The sequence below is a fragment of the Oncorhynchus nerka genome, linkage group LG15 (genome assembly GCF_034236695.1).
Source record: "Oncorhynchus nerka isolate Pitt River linkage group LG15, Oner_Uvic_2.0, whole genome shotgun sequence".
Lineage (NCBI taxonomy): Eukaryota > Metazoa > Chordata > Actinopteri > Salmoniformes > Salmonidae > Oncorhynchus > Oncorhynchus nerka.
Genome location: NC_088410.1, coordinates 87,563,357 through 87,582,460, shown reverse-complemented (window position 1 = coordinate 87,582,460; position 19,104 = coordinate 87,563,357). Strand labels below are relative to the sequence as shown.

The 19,104-nt window shown below is 40.8% G+C and overlaps 2 protein-coding genes across 2 annotated transcripts; both read right to left on the bottom strand.

The window, feature by feature from the left end:
* Positions 1–1,865: 1,865 nt before the first annotated feature.
* Positions 1,866–8,950, bottom strand: LOC115143472 (leiomodin-1-like). The gene is given in 4 exon segments (XM_029683934.2): positions 1,866–3,986; positions 4,075–4,238; positions 4,241–5,858; positions 8,425–8,950. Coding segments are annotated over 4 exon segments (2,064 nt in total). The 5' UTR covers positions 8,680–8,950; the 3' UTR covers positions 1,866–3,959.
* Positions 8,951–11,812: 2,862 nt separating this feature from the next.
* LOC115143776 (protein shisa-4-like) lies at positions 11,813–18,365 on the bottom strand. Its single transcript, XM_029684256.2, has 5 exons — positions 17,806–18,365; positions 16,495–16,672; positions 14,362–14,498; positions 13,896–14,099; positions 11,813–13,472 (listed from the first exon to the last, which is right to left on the bottom strand). The coding sequence occupies exons 1-5, from the start codon at positions 17,879–17,881 to the stop codon at positions 13,423–13,425; spliced, it is 645 nt and encodes a 214-aa protein (XP_029540116.1). The 5' UTR covers positions 17,882–18,365; the 3' UTR covers positions 11,813–13,422.
* Positions 18,366–19,104: the final 739 nt, after the last annotated feature.

The window sequence follows — 19,104 nt, the reverse complement described above, 5'->3', positions numbered from 1 at the left end:
ACCCCGCACACTGACTCGGTACCGGTACCCCCTGTATACAGCCTCGATATTGTTATGTTATTGTGTTAATTTTAATTATATTTTTATTATTTTTATTTTTAACTTTGGTTTATTTGGTAAATATTTTCTTAAATTCTTCTTGAACTGCACTGTTGGTTAAGGGCTTGTAAATTTGATCTCGTGAACGTGACAAACTGGCACGTTTACATTTTTAATAAAAAACAACTTTATATAGAAGGAGTGCCTTTGATTTGACAACTTGCACTTGCGCAGTTCGGCGCGGAACAACCATTAGACCCTTTTTATAGGGCTTGTTCGACATTGCAGCCGACAGTGCAGGTGGCTGACTGATCTGTAAATCACCTTGCGTCATAAATAACTACTCATTAATATTTGTAGATCATTCAGTCAGTCACAATTTACCCGAGATACATTACGGATTTTATGCTCTCGAACACGGCCACAGTCTATGGATAGATAGATACATATTTCTGCGCATGAGCTTAGCTAGCCAACGTGTCGTCGCCATGAAATCGCTATCGGGGATTTCAATTGGAGAAGCAGTTTCTAGCTTCATACTGTGCTGTCTATAGTTTTATCTTGGTAAAACTATAGAAAGCCAAGACAAACTGGGCCCTATTATGGTCAGAAAAAACTCTTGGCCCTTTAAGATTTTAATTGATTTCCTGAAAACTAGTTTGTCATCGAGCTGTCCAAAGACTATTTTTGGTTAAAGACTCCCCAAAGACCAAACTCTTTCTTTATAATCTAATTTCATTTATTAGTGCCCCAAGTTTTTCCTGAGCACGTGACCTGACCAGGAAAAAAACAGTAAAATCACATCAAAGACTCTAGGCCTACAGGTCAGATTCCATCCAATCTGGAGCGGCATATAGCCTAGTGGTTAAGAGCAGTCAACAAAAGGTTGCCGGTTCAAATCCCCGGGACGACTAGGTGAACAATCTGTCAACATGCCCTTGAGCAAGGCTCTATTCACTCTGGATAAGAGCATCTGCTAAAATGTCAATCTTGTCAGATCATATGGGAAAAGAAAAACTCATGGCCCAAGTTTTAAAGTGTAATTACACAAGCTGATCATTTCAGGAATAGCCCACTGTTTGGGCTATTACACACACTGATAATTTTCAGATTCCTTCCTACCCCACTCCCCATCAGACCAGCGTTCATGGGGAGAGCCAGACAGACCGCTGGCCCACTTCCCATTACTAGGAACGAGAAAGGAATGAATCACAGTGCAACTCCTCATTGAGAAATGACCAAATATAGGCATTTCATGGATGCAGAGGTTTAGGCCAGGCAGTCGAGATGTAAACTGACCTGTTGCTATCCCTCTCAACCCCAAGTGCACTGGCCGGGAGAGAGCAATGCTTTTCCACTGCCTTGAACATGATGTCCTTAAAGGAGCCATCTCACAACTTCTCATATATTGTCAGAACTAGTAGCAGTGCTCTACTTGGACTGAAATAGGTGCCGGTACTCCTTTGGGATGCCGCTACTATTAATATTTAGGCACTTTTGAGCTAATATTCTATAAGAGGTGCAGGAGCTCTAGCAGTAGAAACATTGAGGTGCCGGCACTCCGCTTGAGTGAGCTCCCACCCAAGTCAAGCACTGGTAGTAGACAGTCCCCTCTCTTTTGTTGGTTGTGTGAAGGACATGATCTTGTGGGTGAGAACTTGTAGAGTGTACTGTACTGTACTCTCCAACTAAAGTTCACATTCCATTTAGTCTTGTCCGCCAGCCATGTGTACAGAAATGGAAATCAGATTGACATTACAGTATACACACAACAGTGCATTAGATCATTAGCTTTCTGTTCCCAAGGAACACTTCAGTGCTCTCTGTGTGTGTACGCAAACATTTTATTAGGATCCATTTGACATTGTATACTCAGGCATGACACACCGAATGGTCCATTCGGTCACAAAGCTTCAAAATCATTGCAGGTTACAGGGCTCTACCAAGACAACATATCTTATATAGATGCTGGAAATTATTCCTGATTCTGTCAACCAAGCAATAGACAGACATAGCCTACTGAATACTTCTCAAGCAGAAGAAAATGTATAAAGATTTTTTTTAAATGGGAATGTCCCCCTGAAAGGAAAATATTTTTTAATAGAAGTTTAACATTTAAACAAAATACAGTAAAAGTATCCCTCGCATTTTCTTTATCAGTACTGTACTATCAAATAATGGATAGATATTGCCTCATCCGGTATCTTGTTGTTAGACAAAGTATTTTTACCTTTATTCTTGTTGTACTTCATTGCAAAGTTGTTAAAATAAAGTTGATTATATTACACTTTCAATTGCAAACATATAAGTACATTTTATTAAAGGTACACAAGCTCTGTAAGTAAAGTTAGTGAAGTCCAATATGACAGAGAAACCACATTATGCATACAAATAATCAATAGTCACTTTTAGAGCAGCGAGACACTCTGTACAACATCACATCCAATTTTAAAGTTTTTATTTTATTTATTATTATTTTGTATTTTATTTAACTTTTTATTTAACTAGGCAAGTCGGTTAAGAACACATTCTGATTTACAATGACGGCCTACCCCGGCCAAATCCTCCCCTAACCAGGACGACGCTGGGCCAATTGTGCGCCACCCTATGGGACTCCCGATCACGGCCGGTTGTGATACAGCCCGGGATTGAACCAGGGTATGTAGTGACACCTCTAGCACTGAGATGCAGTGCCTTAGACCGCTGCACCACTCGGGAGCTAGTATTGCATAGCTCAACAAGGCTGCTCTGACAACAAGGCTGCTCTGACATGTTAGTGTCGTTTTTTTTCTTCTGGTAGAATTATTATTTTTTGCACTTTAAGCAAAATGTATGAAAATAGCTTTATACATAACGTTGTTATTACTAAAAGGGCGACCATTCTTACATCCAAAGAAGACTGAACTTCCTTACTGAATCGTTCAAAGAAGACTGAACTTCCTTACTGAATCGTTCAAAGAAGACTGAACTTCATACTGAATCGTTCAAAGAAGACTGAACTTCATACTGAATCGTTCAAAGACTGAACTTCATACTGAATCGTTCAAAGAAGACTGAACTTCCTTACTGAATCGTTCAAAGAAGACTGAACTTCCTTACTGAATCGTTCAAAGAAGACTGAACTTCCTTACTGAATCGTTCAAAGAAGACTGAACTTCCTTACTGAATCGTTCAAAGAAGACTGAACTTCATACTGAATCGTTCAAAGAAGACTGGGATTATAGGTTGCTTTTTATGTGAAAACTTTGCCTGAGATGTCAGTCTTGAGATTTGGCAACGACACACATTACAAACCACCTCTCTCCTCCCCCTGTGAATTGTTGAAGTCTAACCCCATTTTAATTCCCTGATAATATACCATGGAGAATCAGCAGTTTTGGCAAAATTATATGTCACAAGCCACGAGGTGATTCCCTCCACAAATAAATAAACTGTCAAATTACAGTCCAATTTTTCAATGAATGTTAAAGTAGATTTGTATAGAATTTACAGAAAACTGTTTGACCTGCTTTTCAGTTACCACTCCCCCACATTATACTGTACACGTCATGCCACATATGCTTGTCCACATACCATATGAACTTCTTCATAATCTAGTGCAAATAACAGGCAAAGTATCAACACAGACAAAGGCAGACAAATAGGACCTCAGGGCACGTCCTGCTGAAAAACTCCCTCCACAGGGTCCCTGCGGTCCAGTGTATAGCTTAGAGAGAACTCACGGCACAGTGGAAGCCGTGCATCCAATAGAAATCATCTGTTCATTCTCTGCTTGCCTGCCTTATCAACCTCGCAGCACAGTGGTCAGACTGTGTGTCTATCTATGCATGGGATGTGTAGGAGTTTTGATCCACGCTCAAGACCACCTGTGAGATCTATGTCCTTCCTATTTCTTGGGTTATGGTCTCGATTCCAGAGGACTACTGCAACAGCTTTGGTACCGCAACCTGTAGGAAGAGAGGGGATGGTATATGGATATAAATGTGTTACAACTCTTTCTATGTCTATCAGCTATTTATCCTTGCCCCACCTTACCTTCTTCAGTTTCTTCATATTGGCATTCCTAATGGAGTCCAGCAGTTGGTCCCTGGAGTTAACACCGGCTTTATTGGCCTTATCATCCATCTTCCTCTGTGATGCAGGCGTCAGGGAGTTGCGTAGGGAGTCTATGTCCAGCATGGGCGGTGGAGGTGGGGTGGTCCTACAGGAGGAGGGGGTGGAGGAGGTCCCCCTCCTCGTCCTCTTTTAGGAGTCAACTTCGGCGATGGCATTGGTGAGGGATGTGGGGAGGGTGTTGGGGAAGCCTTGGGGGAACCCCGGAGGAATCCTCCAGCAGTTTTGGGGACCTCCAGCGCCCCTTTCTTCTCACCATTGGCCTGGGCCAGCTTCTGCTCCTGTAGGCGCCGCTGTCGCTGCTTGTCCATGTTACGGCTCAGGATGTTGGTCATGGTCATGCGTGGGCCGGCAAGCTCAAAGCCATAGCCCAGCTTCAGGAGGGTGGTGTTGTCTTTCAATATCTTGGTCATTTCCATTTCTGTCTTGCCCCCACAGATGTGCCTCTGGTTGTGGAAGCGCAGCTCAGTGAGTGTAGTGTTTTTCTGCAAGGCCTGGATCAGGGACATTATACCCTTGGGGGTGAGAAGGTTTGAGTCCAGGTTGATGCTTGTGATGGACGTGTTGCTGCGCAAGGTGCCAGCGATGGCGTAGGCCACATGGTCGTCAGCACGGCAGTTGGCCAAGGCGAATGTCTTAATGTGGGTGTTTTTATTCAAGACCTCTGCAAACTGGATGAGTGTTTTAGCCTTGATGACCTCAGAGTTGTTGACGTTGAGCTCGGTCATGGTGGGGTCGTTGCTGCGAACCTGCTCTATGAGGTCATCGAACATGCTGGAGTCCTCGTCTTCTTCCTCCTCTACTTTGGGCTTGCTAGGTGTGCTCTTGTTCGCCACACAGTTCCCACGTTGTTCATCACCCTTGATGGATTTTAGTCCTTCATTCAAATCTTTTCCCTTTTTCTCTTCTGTTTCCTTATCTGTGATACTCCTATCTTTCGCTTTCATACTGTCCTTACGTTTTAACACCATGTCTTTCTCATTATCCTTACCATCTTCTTTCACTTTCTCCTTAGGATCTTCCTTCTCACTTCCACTCTCCTCTTCTTTTGGTGACTTTTGACGCTCAAGTTTCAAGTCAAACTTGTCTTTATTGGGCTTGTCTTTCTCTTCCACTCTGGATTTCTTATCTTCTGGTTTACTCTCTTCAATGTGACTTTGCTTTTCCACCAACTTTGACACAAGTCCCCTTGTCTTGTTTTCACCTCTTTTCCTACTCTCCTCCTTTCTTTCTTTCTCCTTGATCTCCTCTTTTTCCTTTTTCTCCTGTAACTTGGAGATCATTTCTTTTGTCTTATTACTGGTGCTCAATCTATTGTCTCTTTTCTCCTTAAGCTTGCTATCCTCATTTTTATCTCTTTCTTTGGCATCCTCTTTCTCTACAATGTCCCTACTCTCCCCTTTCCCGAATCTGTCTCTAGTTGTATCTTTCACGTCAGTGTCGCTACTCTCAACTCTTTTGAAGCTTTCTCTAGGGGTCTCTTTCACATCTTTTTCTTTGCTCTCCTCTCTCCTGTATCTACTGGACAGGCTGGCTCTGTCCTCTTTAGTACAGTCTGGGCCTTTGTTATTTCTCTCCACCATCTTGTTCTCTCGTTCAGTGGAGATACTTGATTGCCTCCTGATCCCTCCTCCTTCCTTCTCCTCCTGACTCAGGCCCATCTTCCTCAGGTACTCTTGTTTCCGGCTCTCCTTCTTGGGTTCTCCCTGCAGGAGAAGAAACATTACACAGGAATGTTTCCACAGTGAAGTGAATCTGAATAGTATACTGTACGCATTGACGAGACTTTCAAGAATCCACACAACAATTCAAACAGTAATATACTGAACAAAAATATAAACACATCATTAAAGTGTTGGTCCCATGTTTCATGAGCAGAAATAAAATATCCCAGAAATGTTCCATATGCACAAAAAGGGTATTTCTCTAACACTTGGAGAACAAATGTTTACATCCCTGTTAGTGAGCATTTCCTCTTTGCCAAGATAATCCATCCACTGGACAGGTGTGGCATATCAAGAAGCTGATTAAATAGCATGATCATTTCACAGGTGCACCTTTTGCTGGGGCCAATAAAAAGCCACAAAAAATGTGCAGTTTTGTCACACAACACAATGCCACAGATGTCTCAAGTTGAGGGAGAGTGCATTTGGCATGTTGACTACAGGAATGTCCACCAGAGCTGTTGCCAAATAATTTTATGTTAATTTCTCTACCATAAGCCGCCTCCAACGTCATTTTAGTGGAATTGGCAGTAAGTCCAACCGACCTCATAACCGCAGACCACGTGTATGGCGTCGTGTGGACGAGTGGTTTGCTGATGTCAACATTGTGAACAGAGTGCCCCATGGTGGCGGTGGGTTATGGTATGGGCAGGCATAAGCTACGGACAATGAATACAATTGCATTTTATCAATGGTCTTGAGGCACTGCCCCATGTCGCAAGGATCTGTACACAATTCCTGGAAGCTGTCACAGTTCTTCCATGGCCTGCATACTCACCAGACATGTCACCCATTGAGCATGTTTGGGATGCTCTGGATTGACATGTACGACAGCGTGTTCCTGTTCCTGGCAATATCCAACAACTTTGCACAGCCATTGAAGAGGAATGTGACAACATTCTACAGGCCACAATCAACAGCCTGATCAACTCTATGCGAAGGAGATGTCGCATTGCATGAGGCAAATGGTGGTCACTGGTGGACACTGACTGGTTTTCTTTTTAAAGGATTCTGTGACCAACAGATGCATATCTGTATACCCAGTCATGTGAAATCCATAGATTAGGGCCTAATGATTTTATTTCAATTGACCGATTTCCTGCTATGAACTATTACTCAGTACATCTTTCTTAATTGTTGCATGTTGCATTTATATTTTTGTTCAGTAGTTTTCTACGGTATCATCCAATTTGAATCCAGATATTGTGTTTAATGTGTATGTAATTTGTCAATGTGCCTTGCCTGTTATGGTCATCCCTGCATGGCCACCATTCTATGATGTCAACTAGCAACAGCCCTATTAAGATGATTAATCACAGGCCTGTCCTCCAGCTCCAAATCCAAATCAGTCTGTATCCTTGATTATGTAACCCTGTAACCCTTTGTTTACCAATGATTACACAAAAACATGCATTTGCTCATTTATATTCTCTAAAAATATTAAATATTAAAATTAGTCTTGGTAATACTAATCTGGTTTTATTTCAAAGCTATTTATGAAGAATAACATATTGGCTCCCTGAGAGCACAGTATGACAAACTATGATATAATCCCACAGCATGTAATGTAAACTTGACATTATATACCATGTGTTTACAGTGTGCATGGGGGAGCCTTTTATAGTGCAGAAATACATTTGCAGAGCAGCTAAGTGTTTGATTTGTGAGCCTTGCTCCGTCTGTTTTGCTGTACAAGGCTGTGGCCCTGGCAGATGTGTCCTTAAAAGGCGGTAAGGAACAATCAACCAAGGAATTCCATCAGGCCGGGATTAAGAAGCTGCACAGGGCCCAGGCTCCATCGTCTAAAGTGCCTTTTTATATACACTTCCAATGGCTACCTCATGGCTCGGTTTCCCCCTACCTGGTGGGCCCTATGTCAAAAAGCTGTCACTTACAAAAACAACAAATATTTGACCTATAAACTACAAAGCTACTACAATCTGACATCTCTGTATCTTTAAGCATTTCCTCTGTTTACCAAAGGAGACTTGAGCGAAGAATGTGAAAGCCTCTTAAGGGTATACAATAATGTTTTTTTCTGGCATTAGAACTAGCAGCAGTGGAGCATGATTTATATGGAGCATGAGCTGTTGGAATCTTTTCCAAGGTCCCGTTGGCAGGGGAATAAATGTCAGAAGTATCATCAAAATACCTGTTCAAGAAACACTAACCTAAATGAACTATTAGACATTTATGAATTGTAATTTGTTTCTCTGGCTTCCAAAAGCCAGTCCTATTAACCAGAATGTGTTTTATTATAGTATAACAGTTATGTGAAACGGGTGGAGCTGATGTGAGGGGGTTGAAAGTAGTCCCGATCTGAAAGGATGTGATCAACTTCCACCACTATCGGTTTTGTCAACATCGCTGAGATTAAACAGATGTATCAGTTAAGGGATAAACCAGGTAGATTAACATAGGATAAACACCTAAAGTGACAGATGGTGTAGTAAAGCATCTCAGAAGGCAGACTTTAGACCATCTCAGTCTCACACATAATACACATTAACTGTGGAGGTTCCACTGACTTGATGTTCAGTTATCATACCTCAATAGACTGTTCCCTTTGGCTGAGCTTCCCTGGACGCTCTCGGCTGTCCAGCTTAGCATCCCGGTCCCGGACAGCGTTAGTGGCAGGCTGTTCTATTCCCTCGTTGGGATCCAGGTCCGGTATCACCAACACCTCCTTCTCCAGCTCCTCCATCTCCTCAGGGGACAGGTTGGACAGCAGGTTGTCCAGATCAGGGTCCTCGCTCACCTGCCGCCCCGTTCGTGTCAGTCCCCTAACCTTCCTCCTGGACATGGTTACCTCTGGCTGGAGAACACTCAAAGAAAATACCCTCGGAGCAGAACAGATGTAAAGGGTTTGTAGCCTACGAGTTGTATGGTATCTCCTTTAGAATATTAGTCTTTCCTAGTGTAGGAGCCTGCAGAATATCGGCCATGGGCCGAAGGTGGTGTCTCTCTCACTGAGACGCCACCAGAGGCATCAATTTTGGTGCTAAGAGGGAGGACTAGAGACTCGGCTTGCAGTCAGGTACCAGTATGGAGTGTTAGCCTATCATGAAAGTTGGTGTGTGAGGCTGGGACATTCTTTGAAATCCTGTGAAACTGCATGTCCATATTTAGTATAGGGTACATAGTCCTTTAAAGGCAAAGGGAAGGGCGGCGGTTTACAGAAATGCCAAAGCATAGTATAACACAGAGCTACTTCCTCTTTCATGATTACAGCATTACTTCAATAGGGTTCGGTGTTCAATCAACACAGACTTCATAAAAACAAACTTGTAAAGTTGAATTTGTATTATAAGATGTGTCCATGCTATTGAGGTGTTTTATTACATAGTTTCACGAGATAACTAATAACGAGCTAATGACTACAAAAACACATGAAACATTGTTCCAACATGAAGTCTAACACTGTGCTGAAATACTGTACATTCAAAAATCGCACTATGAACTAAAAGAAGAGGGATATTTCACTTGGTGGAAAAGTAACAAATTGAGGACATCTACTGGTCAAAATAGTAAACATCCATCAGGGTAGCCTAGTGGTTAGAGCGTTGGACTAGTAACCGGAAGGTTGCAAGTTCAAATCCCTGAGCTGACAAGGTACAAATCTGTCATTCTGCCCCTGAACAAGCAGTTAACCCACTGTTCCTAGGCTGTCATTGAAGATAAGAATTTGTTCTTAACTGACTTGCCTAGTAAAATAAATAAAATATCATGACCCCTTTCATACGTTCAGTGATAAATTGACTTAACATCAGTGGCAACCTGTAATTCAGGGCAGGGGCTGCCCCACCTTTTTATCTTAAAAGAAAAACAAATAAAATGTGTTGCATGTTATTTTGGCATTAATACATGTCACACATCAGTATGCAAACAGTGTAAAAAGATAATTGACTTAATAAAGCTGCATACAAACATGGTCTCTTTTTTGCTTTCTTGAGAAAGGCAGCTCAAAATGTAGGTGTTTCAGTCTAGCTGTGCTTTCTATGGTTGTGGAGCAATCAGCGGCAAATATGGAGCGTAAGGGTTGGTAATGTTCTCTAGTTGCACCGTGATTGGCTCAGTGTTCTGTCACTCATGAGGATACTACGTCACCACCAAATCTAAGGATAGAGCTCGAAAATTCAAGACCCTTGGATGCTGCCATAGAGTTAAATTAGAAAGTGCCCATCCAAGAAGGCTCAAGGTCATTGGCCACAGATACAATGACGTAAAATCACGTTATATCTACAGTAGCTTTGATTGGACTGATCATGTCAACATCATACTTAGCTAGCAGTCATCATGAATCAAGTCGACAATCTACTGGCAAATAATTTTTAATCGTTGTCATATGAAGAGAAATAACTAACAGAAAATATATATAAAACATATTGGTGCTCATCGGCCATTAACATTACACAACAAGTTGGAAATCACAAATTCAACAATGAGTTTGGAAGGAATCAGTGGCTAACTGCAAGCATTGCAAAGCAATCACTAGCCTGCTATTCAGTGGAGTGGGTATGTGGTCTAAGGGTCTCTTTTCCAAGCTTAAAAGGATAAACATTCAACATTGGCCATGCTGTCAATCCAACATGACTTCTGCCGCGTTCTTAACAACTGGAAACTCGGAATTCTGACTTCCAGACAACTGGGAACTCTGGGGAAAAAACGAGATCCGACTGGGAAAATATGTTTTGAGCAGTCATCCAACTAGGAATTGTAAGTCGGGAACTGAGATATCTTTCTAGAGCTCCGACCTGAAGATCACTGAATTCATCATGATTCGACCTCAATTTTTTCCCAAGTTACCAGTTGTCTTGAAAGCACCATAAATCCAGAGAATGACAGACTTTGATGACAAAATTAGCCCACGAAGGACCGCCACGCTACTTTCCTGTTCAAGTGAACACAGCACAAGGTGAGTCCAAAAATGTATTTTATGCTGCTGATGATGTAATATGCCAAATGATGTAATAATGTAATATGCCAAGGAAATAGTATTACTTTCTTAGCTACAGTATACTTAAGTTTATGTTGTGTAGTAAGATGTTAGTAGCCCATGTGCCTCACCCTAATAATTTGGTCCCTTTTCCCCCCTCTTAATTTCACCTACTGATCTGACTTGGTGGTGCACATGTAGCCTATAGTCTGTTTCAGAGAAATGTACTCATATATTTTAAGAGCTTTCATTGCCTGCTTATATGCCCCCTTTATTTATCCTGCGGTTCTGACTTGGTGTACAGGGAGAACACTGTAAGAACAGCCCATGTTCTGAATTCTGTCGCTGTACATTTCAAAAGTGCTGAACAAATAGTTATATTGAATACGTTCGTCCTCGCTCATTAATGTCTCATTAATGTCAAAATGACGCATTGCCTCTTATCCATCGTCATCTCCTTATGTCATAGTTTGTACATCTCAATTGTCAGGCCACATTTGTTTAAGCAAGTCAGCCATGTTTTTTTTTTTTAAACGCAGTAAATGAGGCTGAATGAAGCGTTTCACTGCCAGCGTTTCACTGCCGTCATTGTAAATAAGAATTTGTTCGTAACTGACTTGCTTAGTTAAATAAAAAGGATATAAATATATATATATTTTTTTAAATGTAGGCCCTAACAGTTTGTGGTCACCGTTATAGTGCAATTAATGTATTGTTGAGCGTTGTGGCTTTGCTGGCATGATAATTTGTAAAAAATAAAATTAAAAAAAGTATTTGCCCTACCAAGATTTATATTCTAAAAACGCCCCTGCTTAACATACTTACTTTTCTGCCTTCCAATCAGATTCAGAAACCACCTTGAGGGCATCATCAACAAAACCTAATAAACTCAAGTTTCACACAATCAAGGTAATGATATCATTGATTCCAAGGCAAAATCAAAAAAGTTATTTTTTAACTATGGGTATTTGAAATGCAATTAAAGACAGCTATTACAGCATTTTACATTCTAAAGTTATAATTTATGTTATTAGAAAAAAACAGCAACATCCATTAAACCACCAACAAGTAATATCTGGTAACTGTTCTACTAGTAACAGATTTGATTTACACGCTGGTAAAAATGTTAAATGTACACAATAAAATAAGTGCATTCATTAAGCAAACCCATCAGCAAACCCAGTAGAAAGTCAAGTATGTACTGTGCTGTGCATATTACTTTACATGTTGACAATAAATGACAAAGTAATCAAGTAATTCAAATTGTGACATAGTTACAATAGTGTTTATAAATAATAGTATGTCATTGTTATACATTGACACATAAACAGTAGCTGAATAGGGAGAATCACTAGATATTTTGCATAATTGTTCCACCTTTTTCATGCCAAGATTCTCAGTGTGCTTTCAAACAACTCGTGTTTTCAATGGAAAAATGTATCAAGAATCTCAGTGATGGTAAAATAGAATGTCACCTTATCCAACACATTTGACCTGGATGAGTCATTCACTGGCTGGTAATAGTAAACTGTACAACACATTCCCTACACGTCATGTGTGATGTTAGAGCTGCACAGTAGGACAAGGGGCACAACGATGGCTCAGAGGGAAATGTAATAACCAGAAATATAACCTGTAAAACAAATGCTCAAACCATTTAATGGTACAATGTTTTTAAAAGTTGCGATAGTATGTTAAAACGATAATTATTTGTTAATATGTAAACCTTCGAACATAAAATATATTTGACAAAATACGTATTGAAATTGCTTATCTTCACGATGACATAAGGCTCAGATTTGTTATTTAAGTTATTAAATATACATTGACCTGATATATTACAGGAAAAACATTTACACAGATGCCACTAATAAATAAACTTTCTGACAACTGATTACGATGACACCTGTATAACCGACTCTCTAATATGAATAGAGTTAATGATATTCTATTTGGAAAGACAAGCTAAGTGTGAGAGGGCAAAGAAATCCCCACAGAATATGAACCTGCAGTAAGAGCTGGCTAAAGGGATCCGATATAGCGAGAGGAGCAATCAACTCTGAACATTCAGACTTTTATACAACATATGGATCTACCATCAGCTCCCACACACAGTGTTATCTGCAGGCAGGTATGGCCTCTGTCTGTCCACTACCAGATTAAAGCCAAGCCAACATGTGAAAATAGATGTTGACCATTGCTCAAGTCAAACGTCTTAAAACAGAGAATTAATGTCAAACAAATGGTAGTGTGTGACTTTATAGAATGGGTTACCCTAATTGTGATGGATGGATGGAGAGTGAGTGCATGGATGCAGGATGGTTACCTCACTTGGTGTGACATTTTCCAGACTGTCAGTAGGAATGAAGTTCAGTGTCAGGACTGACAGGAAAAGCCAACTCAACACATGCTCTGTTCCATTGAAGGATGTAGTAAATAAAGGAACGTGCCTCTGGTTATCTTTCACTGGACAACCACTAGGAGAGCTGAGTTGTCTCTTTCACTGGACAACCACTAGGAGAGCTGAGTTGTCTCGTGGTCGCCTTCTCTTTCTGACGCAGTCCTTTCTTTGTCTTTCTCATCTCCCACCATGTACATGTTATCATCCCATCAGTGACTGGGGTGGGGGGTGTACTGGGGTGGGGAGTAAGGAGGGGGTGCTGTAACACACAACAGTAAAAAGGTCTATTATTATTTATAAACTAGGTGGTTCGAGCCCTGAATGCTGATTGGCTGATAGCCGTGGTATATCAGACCATATACCACAAGTATGACAAAACATGTATTTTTACTGCTCTGACTACATTGGTAAACAGTTTATAATAGTAATAAGGCACCTCTGGGGTTTGTGATATATGGCCAATAAACCACAGCTAAGGGCTGTGTCCTAAGAAGAGCCCTTAGCCGTGGTATATTGGCCGTATACCACACTCAGGCCTTATTGGTTAAAAAAAATATCTGGCTCTAGATCTTTATGAATTGCTTAAACTTCAGACATTGATATTGCATTAGTCTAAAAATCAATCAACCAATCAAAAATAATGTCAGTCAGTATTAATAACAAAGTGTGGTTGTCCTCTTACCTCCCTGAGGGTAGCCAGAGTCTGCCATGGGGTACGGGGGATACGGGCCGGGGTGCATCATGGGGTACGGCTGTGGCATGCCAGGATACTGAGGTGCCATTGGGTAACCAGAGTGTGGATAATCAGGATGTCCCATCACCAGCGGCTTGCCGTAAGCGTCATACATGGGCTCCACGGGGTAGGTGGCCATAGGGATGTGCTGGGCTGAAGCATAAAGGTTGTAGTGAGCTTCCTTATCAGTGGAAATACAGTACACTGGGATCTCACTAATTCAATGAATCCCCACCCCCATTTTCACTTTTTCTCAAATCCTTTTCACATAACTACGCCTGACATTAGAACTACACACACCCCCAACTGCAACTCCACACACCCAACTGCAATTTTAAAATAGACATTTGCCAAAAACAATATACAGTACTTCATCACATCAACACATTGTGCTAATATCAACCCAACATGTTACCGTCATAGTGCGTCCTGCCACGCTGCTGTCGCTGCTGGTAGAGGTAACAGCAGGAGCACATGAAGCAGCTCACCATGGTAGCAATGATAGCCACGAAGAGCAGGATGGACGAAGCCATGCTGGCGATGGTGGTAGGGCTAGGAGAGGGAGGGATGGGAAGACGTTTGATTCTTTCTAAAAACACTCAGAGTTTTAGCAAAAAATGATTTACCCCATTCTAACATTATGTAGAGAAGTATCAGTGTTCCAACTACCAACTGTCTTCTTCCAGAGTAACTCTGTGAGCCCAAAGTTTCAGGGTTTATGAACAGCTTTCAAGTCCCATCTCTGGCTCAGCTCAGCTATTCACAAATCTTCTCAGAGTATTGCATTTGCCTTTTAGATCATAATAAATTAAGGTATATGGACAGTGGGGACCTAATCCTAGTTTCTATGCATTTCGATGGGTTGCTGTGAGTTTATATATTTTTAAAATATTTATTTATTTATTTCACCTTTATTTAACCAGGTAGGCAAGTTGAGAACACGTTCTCATTTACAATTGCGACCTGGCCAAGATAAAGCAAAGCAGTTCGACACATACAACACAGAGTTACACATGGAGTAAAACAAACATACAGTCAATAATACAGTAGAAACAAGTCTATATACAATGTGAGCAAATGATGTGAGATAAGGGAGGTAAAGGCAAAAAAAAGGTCATGGTGGCACAGTAAATACAATATAGAAAGTAAAACACTGGAATGGTAGATTTGCAGTGGAAGAATGTGCAAAGTAGAAATAAAAATAATGGGGTGCAAAGGAGCTAAATAAATAAATACAATAAATACAGTTGGGAAAGAGGTAGTTGTTTGGGCTAAATTATAGATGGCCTATGTACAGGTGCAGTAATCTGTGAGCTGCTCTGACAGCTGGTGCTTAAAGCTAGTGAGGGAGATAAGTGTTTCCAGTTTCAGAGATTTTTGTAGTTCGTTCCAGTCATTGGCAGCAGAGAACTGGAAGGAGAGGCGGCCAAAGAAAGAATTGGTTTTGGGGGTGACTAGAGAGATATACCTGCTGGAGCGTGTGCTACAGGTGGGAGATGCTATGGTGACCAGCGAGCTGAGATAAGGGGGGACTTTACCTAGCAGGGTCTTGTAGATGACCTGGAGCCAGTGGGTATGGTGACGAGTATGAAGCGAGGGCCAGCCAACAAGAGCGTACAGGTCGCAATGGTGGGTAGTATATGGGACTTTGGTGACAAAACGGATGGCACTGTGATAGACTGCATCCAATTTGTTGAGTAGGGTATTGGGGGCTATTTGGTAAATTACATCGCCGAAGTTGAGGATTGGTAGGATGGTCAGTTTTACAAGGGTATGATTGGCAGCATGACTGAAGGATGCTTTGTTGCGAAATAGGAAGCCAATTCTAGATTTAACTTTGGATTGCAGATGTTTGATGTGGATCTGGAAGGAGAGTTTACAGTCTAACCAGACACCTAGGTATTTGTAATTGTCCACGTATTCTAAGTCAGAGCCGTCCAGAGTAGTGATGTTGGACAGGCGGGCAGGTGCAGGCAGTGATCGGTTGAAGAGCATGCATTTAGTTTGACTTGTATTTAAGAGCAATTGGAGGCCACGGAAGGAGAGTTGTATGGCATTGAAGCTTGCCTGGAGGGTTGTTAACACAGTGTCTAAAGAAGGGCCAGAAGTATACAGAATGGTGTTGTCTGCGTAGAGGTGGATCAGAGACTCACCAGCAGCAAGAGCGACATCATTGATGTATACAGAGAAGAGAGTCTGTTCAAGATCTGAACCCTGTGGCACCCCCATAGAGACTGCCAAAGGTCCGGACAACAGACCCTCCGATTTGACACACTGAACTCTATCAGAGAAGTAGTTGGTGAACCAGGCGAGGCAATCATTTGAGAAACCAAGGCTGTCGAGTCTGCCGATGAGGATGTGGTGAGTGAGAGTCGAAAGCCTTGGCCAGATCAATGACTACGAGTTGCTATGAGTTTATATGGGTTGAGGGGAGTAATGTAGAGTTATATTAGCACATAACTATATAACTAACAGGCAACAGCTAAAACAAAATAACATCTGAACGGAGTCAGTCAACACGGTTACACACACACACACACACACACACCTGAACTGGAAGAGCATGCAGCGCTTCTGCTCCCTCTCAGTGATCCTCTTGAGGCCGTCCAAGCAACAGTAGCGCTTGTGGCAGTTCCCACAACAGAAGGTCATGAGGGGACAGGGGACCCCGTTGTGCCAAGTGCCATTCTTATCCACGTACCACAAGCAGTCATCAATGGCACCCACTGCAGAGACAGACAGACTTAGAAGGGTGGGCTTACAGAGGCAATAGAAAGCTGATTACACTCATCCTGAGACCACTCAGGGGTCTTAATATATTTAGTTAGACACCAAACAGCCCATCTGCTACATCTCACCGGATAACTACTGTGTAATTAGACTTGAAAGAAGAGGTTGGAGAATGACACAGTAAAAATGTTCAGAGGTTACAGGCAGCAGGCTGTCCTTTTGGGCCACCTGCATAGAGGTCCTGCATATAGGTCCCTCCAAACCCATATTAATGAAGTCCCTCCTTCATTAATATAATTTCCTTCTGGCCCAAGGGACTACAGATTCATCTCTTTGAGCCCATGTCATATGAAACCATGTGAATTGAATTAAGTCAATCCACATTTAGTGCAATATATATATATATATATATATATATATATATATATATACATACATACATACATACACACACACACATATATATATATATATATATATATATATAATGTAATCATGTAATTATATAATGTAATGTAATTTATTAAACAGTTAATTGATTGATCAGTTGATTTCATCCAATCAAATTAGATGCAGCAGGATCATTTCTACCAATTATGTATTGTTGACACCAATGGGTTCTAATACTGTTTGATTTACAGCTTCTTTTGTGATGAATAAAATTAATCAAATTCACATAATTAATTTTCAATAAACAGGTAAGACTATTAGAGATACAATTACGAAATTAAATAACACATAGCGTTAGACCTTTAACAGAATAACAATTGTCTACGTAGGCTAGGGAATATTTGGCTATCGCGCGTTTCATATGAGACCATATCTTGATAGCAATTCTTAAATACAAAAATCCACATTAGTTTAATAAAAAAATAAAAAGGTCGATAATAAATATTAGTAAAATAGGCGGAAAACAAAAAATGCATTAATACTGTCTGGACCATAGAAATCTAATTAATGTATATTATTTCTATGGTTGGACACCATTTTAGCCCTAGGTGTCGAGTGGATTCGACCGCTACAATGTATGGATGGATGGATACATTCTTGCAACATGTGTAAAATGTATCAAGAAATATAGCCTAGTGCCGCCTGTTAGAAAAAACCAAGCAGCATTGTCAATACTTACCCTGCCAGGCGGAGAGAAGGACGCTGATCACCGGCAGAGCCATTGCGATAAGGGACATCTTGCCCACTGTAAACATACTATGCAAAATGGTTAAACTGCTGATTTTTCCGGAAACCAATGGCAGATTTAACAACTATTTCGCCCCATACGCCGCTGTAAATAATAATCTCTATAATAATGCTCTAGTTACGGAATTATATGACAGTCAGGAATGAGGTTAATGATCAACAAAATCTGGGTAGAATAACATCGCATGTGACGCTGTTCACTCAGTTGAGACCCAATAGGATTCCGTAGCGCCACTCTGGCCTCCGGTGGAAGGAATACATTGCACATTATTCCATTTGACATTTTTTAACGATAACAGACAGAATAACAACCTACAGTACACAGGATGAGAAGCCTCCTGTTGAGTTAAGTGACGGCTGAGCTGTTATTTTCAGTCTGTACCCTGTATAAAAATACGTAAATGACCCCAAGCCAGTAGTTTACAAAACAACATGTGTATTACCAATACAGTGGTTATTCTACATTTCCTATTAATTTATATAATTACTCGTTTATTTTAAGTGATCCGGTTTTTAAATGTTTCTACTTTTCAAAATATGAATAGAAGTAGCAGTCAAAAAAATATGGCAATAAAAGTCCTGCATTTGCCATTCTCTTGCACAAAAACCCAATTTACAAGCAGGGTAATCTAAGAACGACTAAAAATGTGACTTGTGTAATGCATGGCAGCTTTATGTACTTCTAATTTACATTTGAGAAGAGACACTGTGTGACTGCCAACACTTACGAAAGCACATCAATTTGTAAAAGAAACACTCAACAAATTCTTCCTGAAAGAGATTGCAATTGTCAAATGAGTCAAGGCCCTAAAGGAAATGTCAACCAAACCAACAGAAATCCAGTGGTGTAAAGTACTTAATCAGTACTTTAAAGTAGTTTTACTTAAGTATCTGTACTTTACTATTTATATTTTTGACAATTTTTACTCCACTACATTCCTAAAGAAAATAACGTAATTTCTACTCCATACATTTTACCTGACACCCAAAAGTACTTAGCAGGACAGGAAAATTGTCCAATTCACACACTTATCAAGACAACACATCATCATCCCTTTTGCCTCTGATCTGGCGGACTCACTAAACACAAGTGCATCTTTTGTAAATGATGTCTGAATGTTGGGGTGTGCCCCTGGCTATCCAGAAATGAAAAAAATGAATGAACCATAAACAATTAAATGAACATGCACCTGTGGAATGGTTGTTAAGACACTAATAGCTTACAGACGGT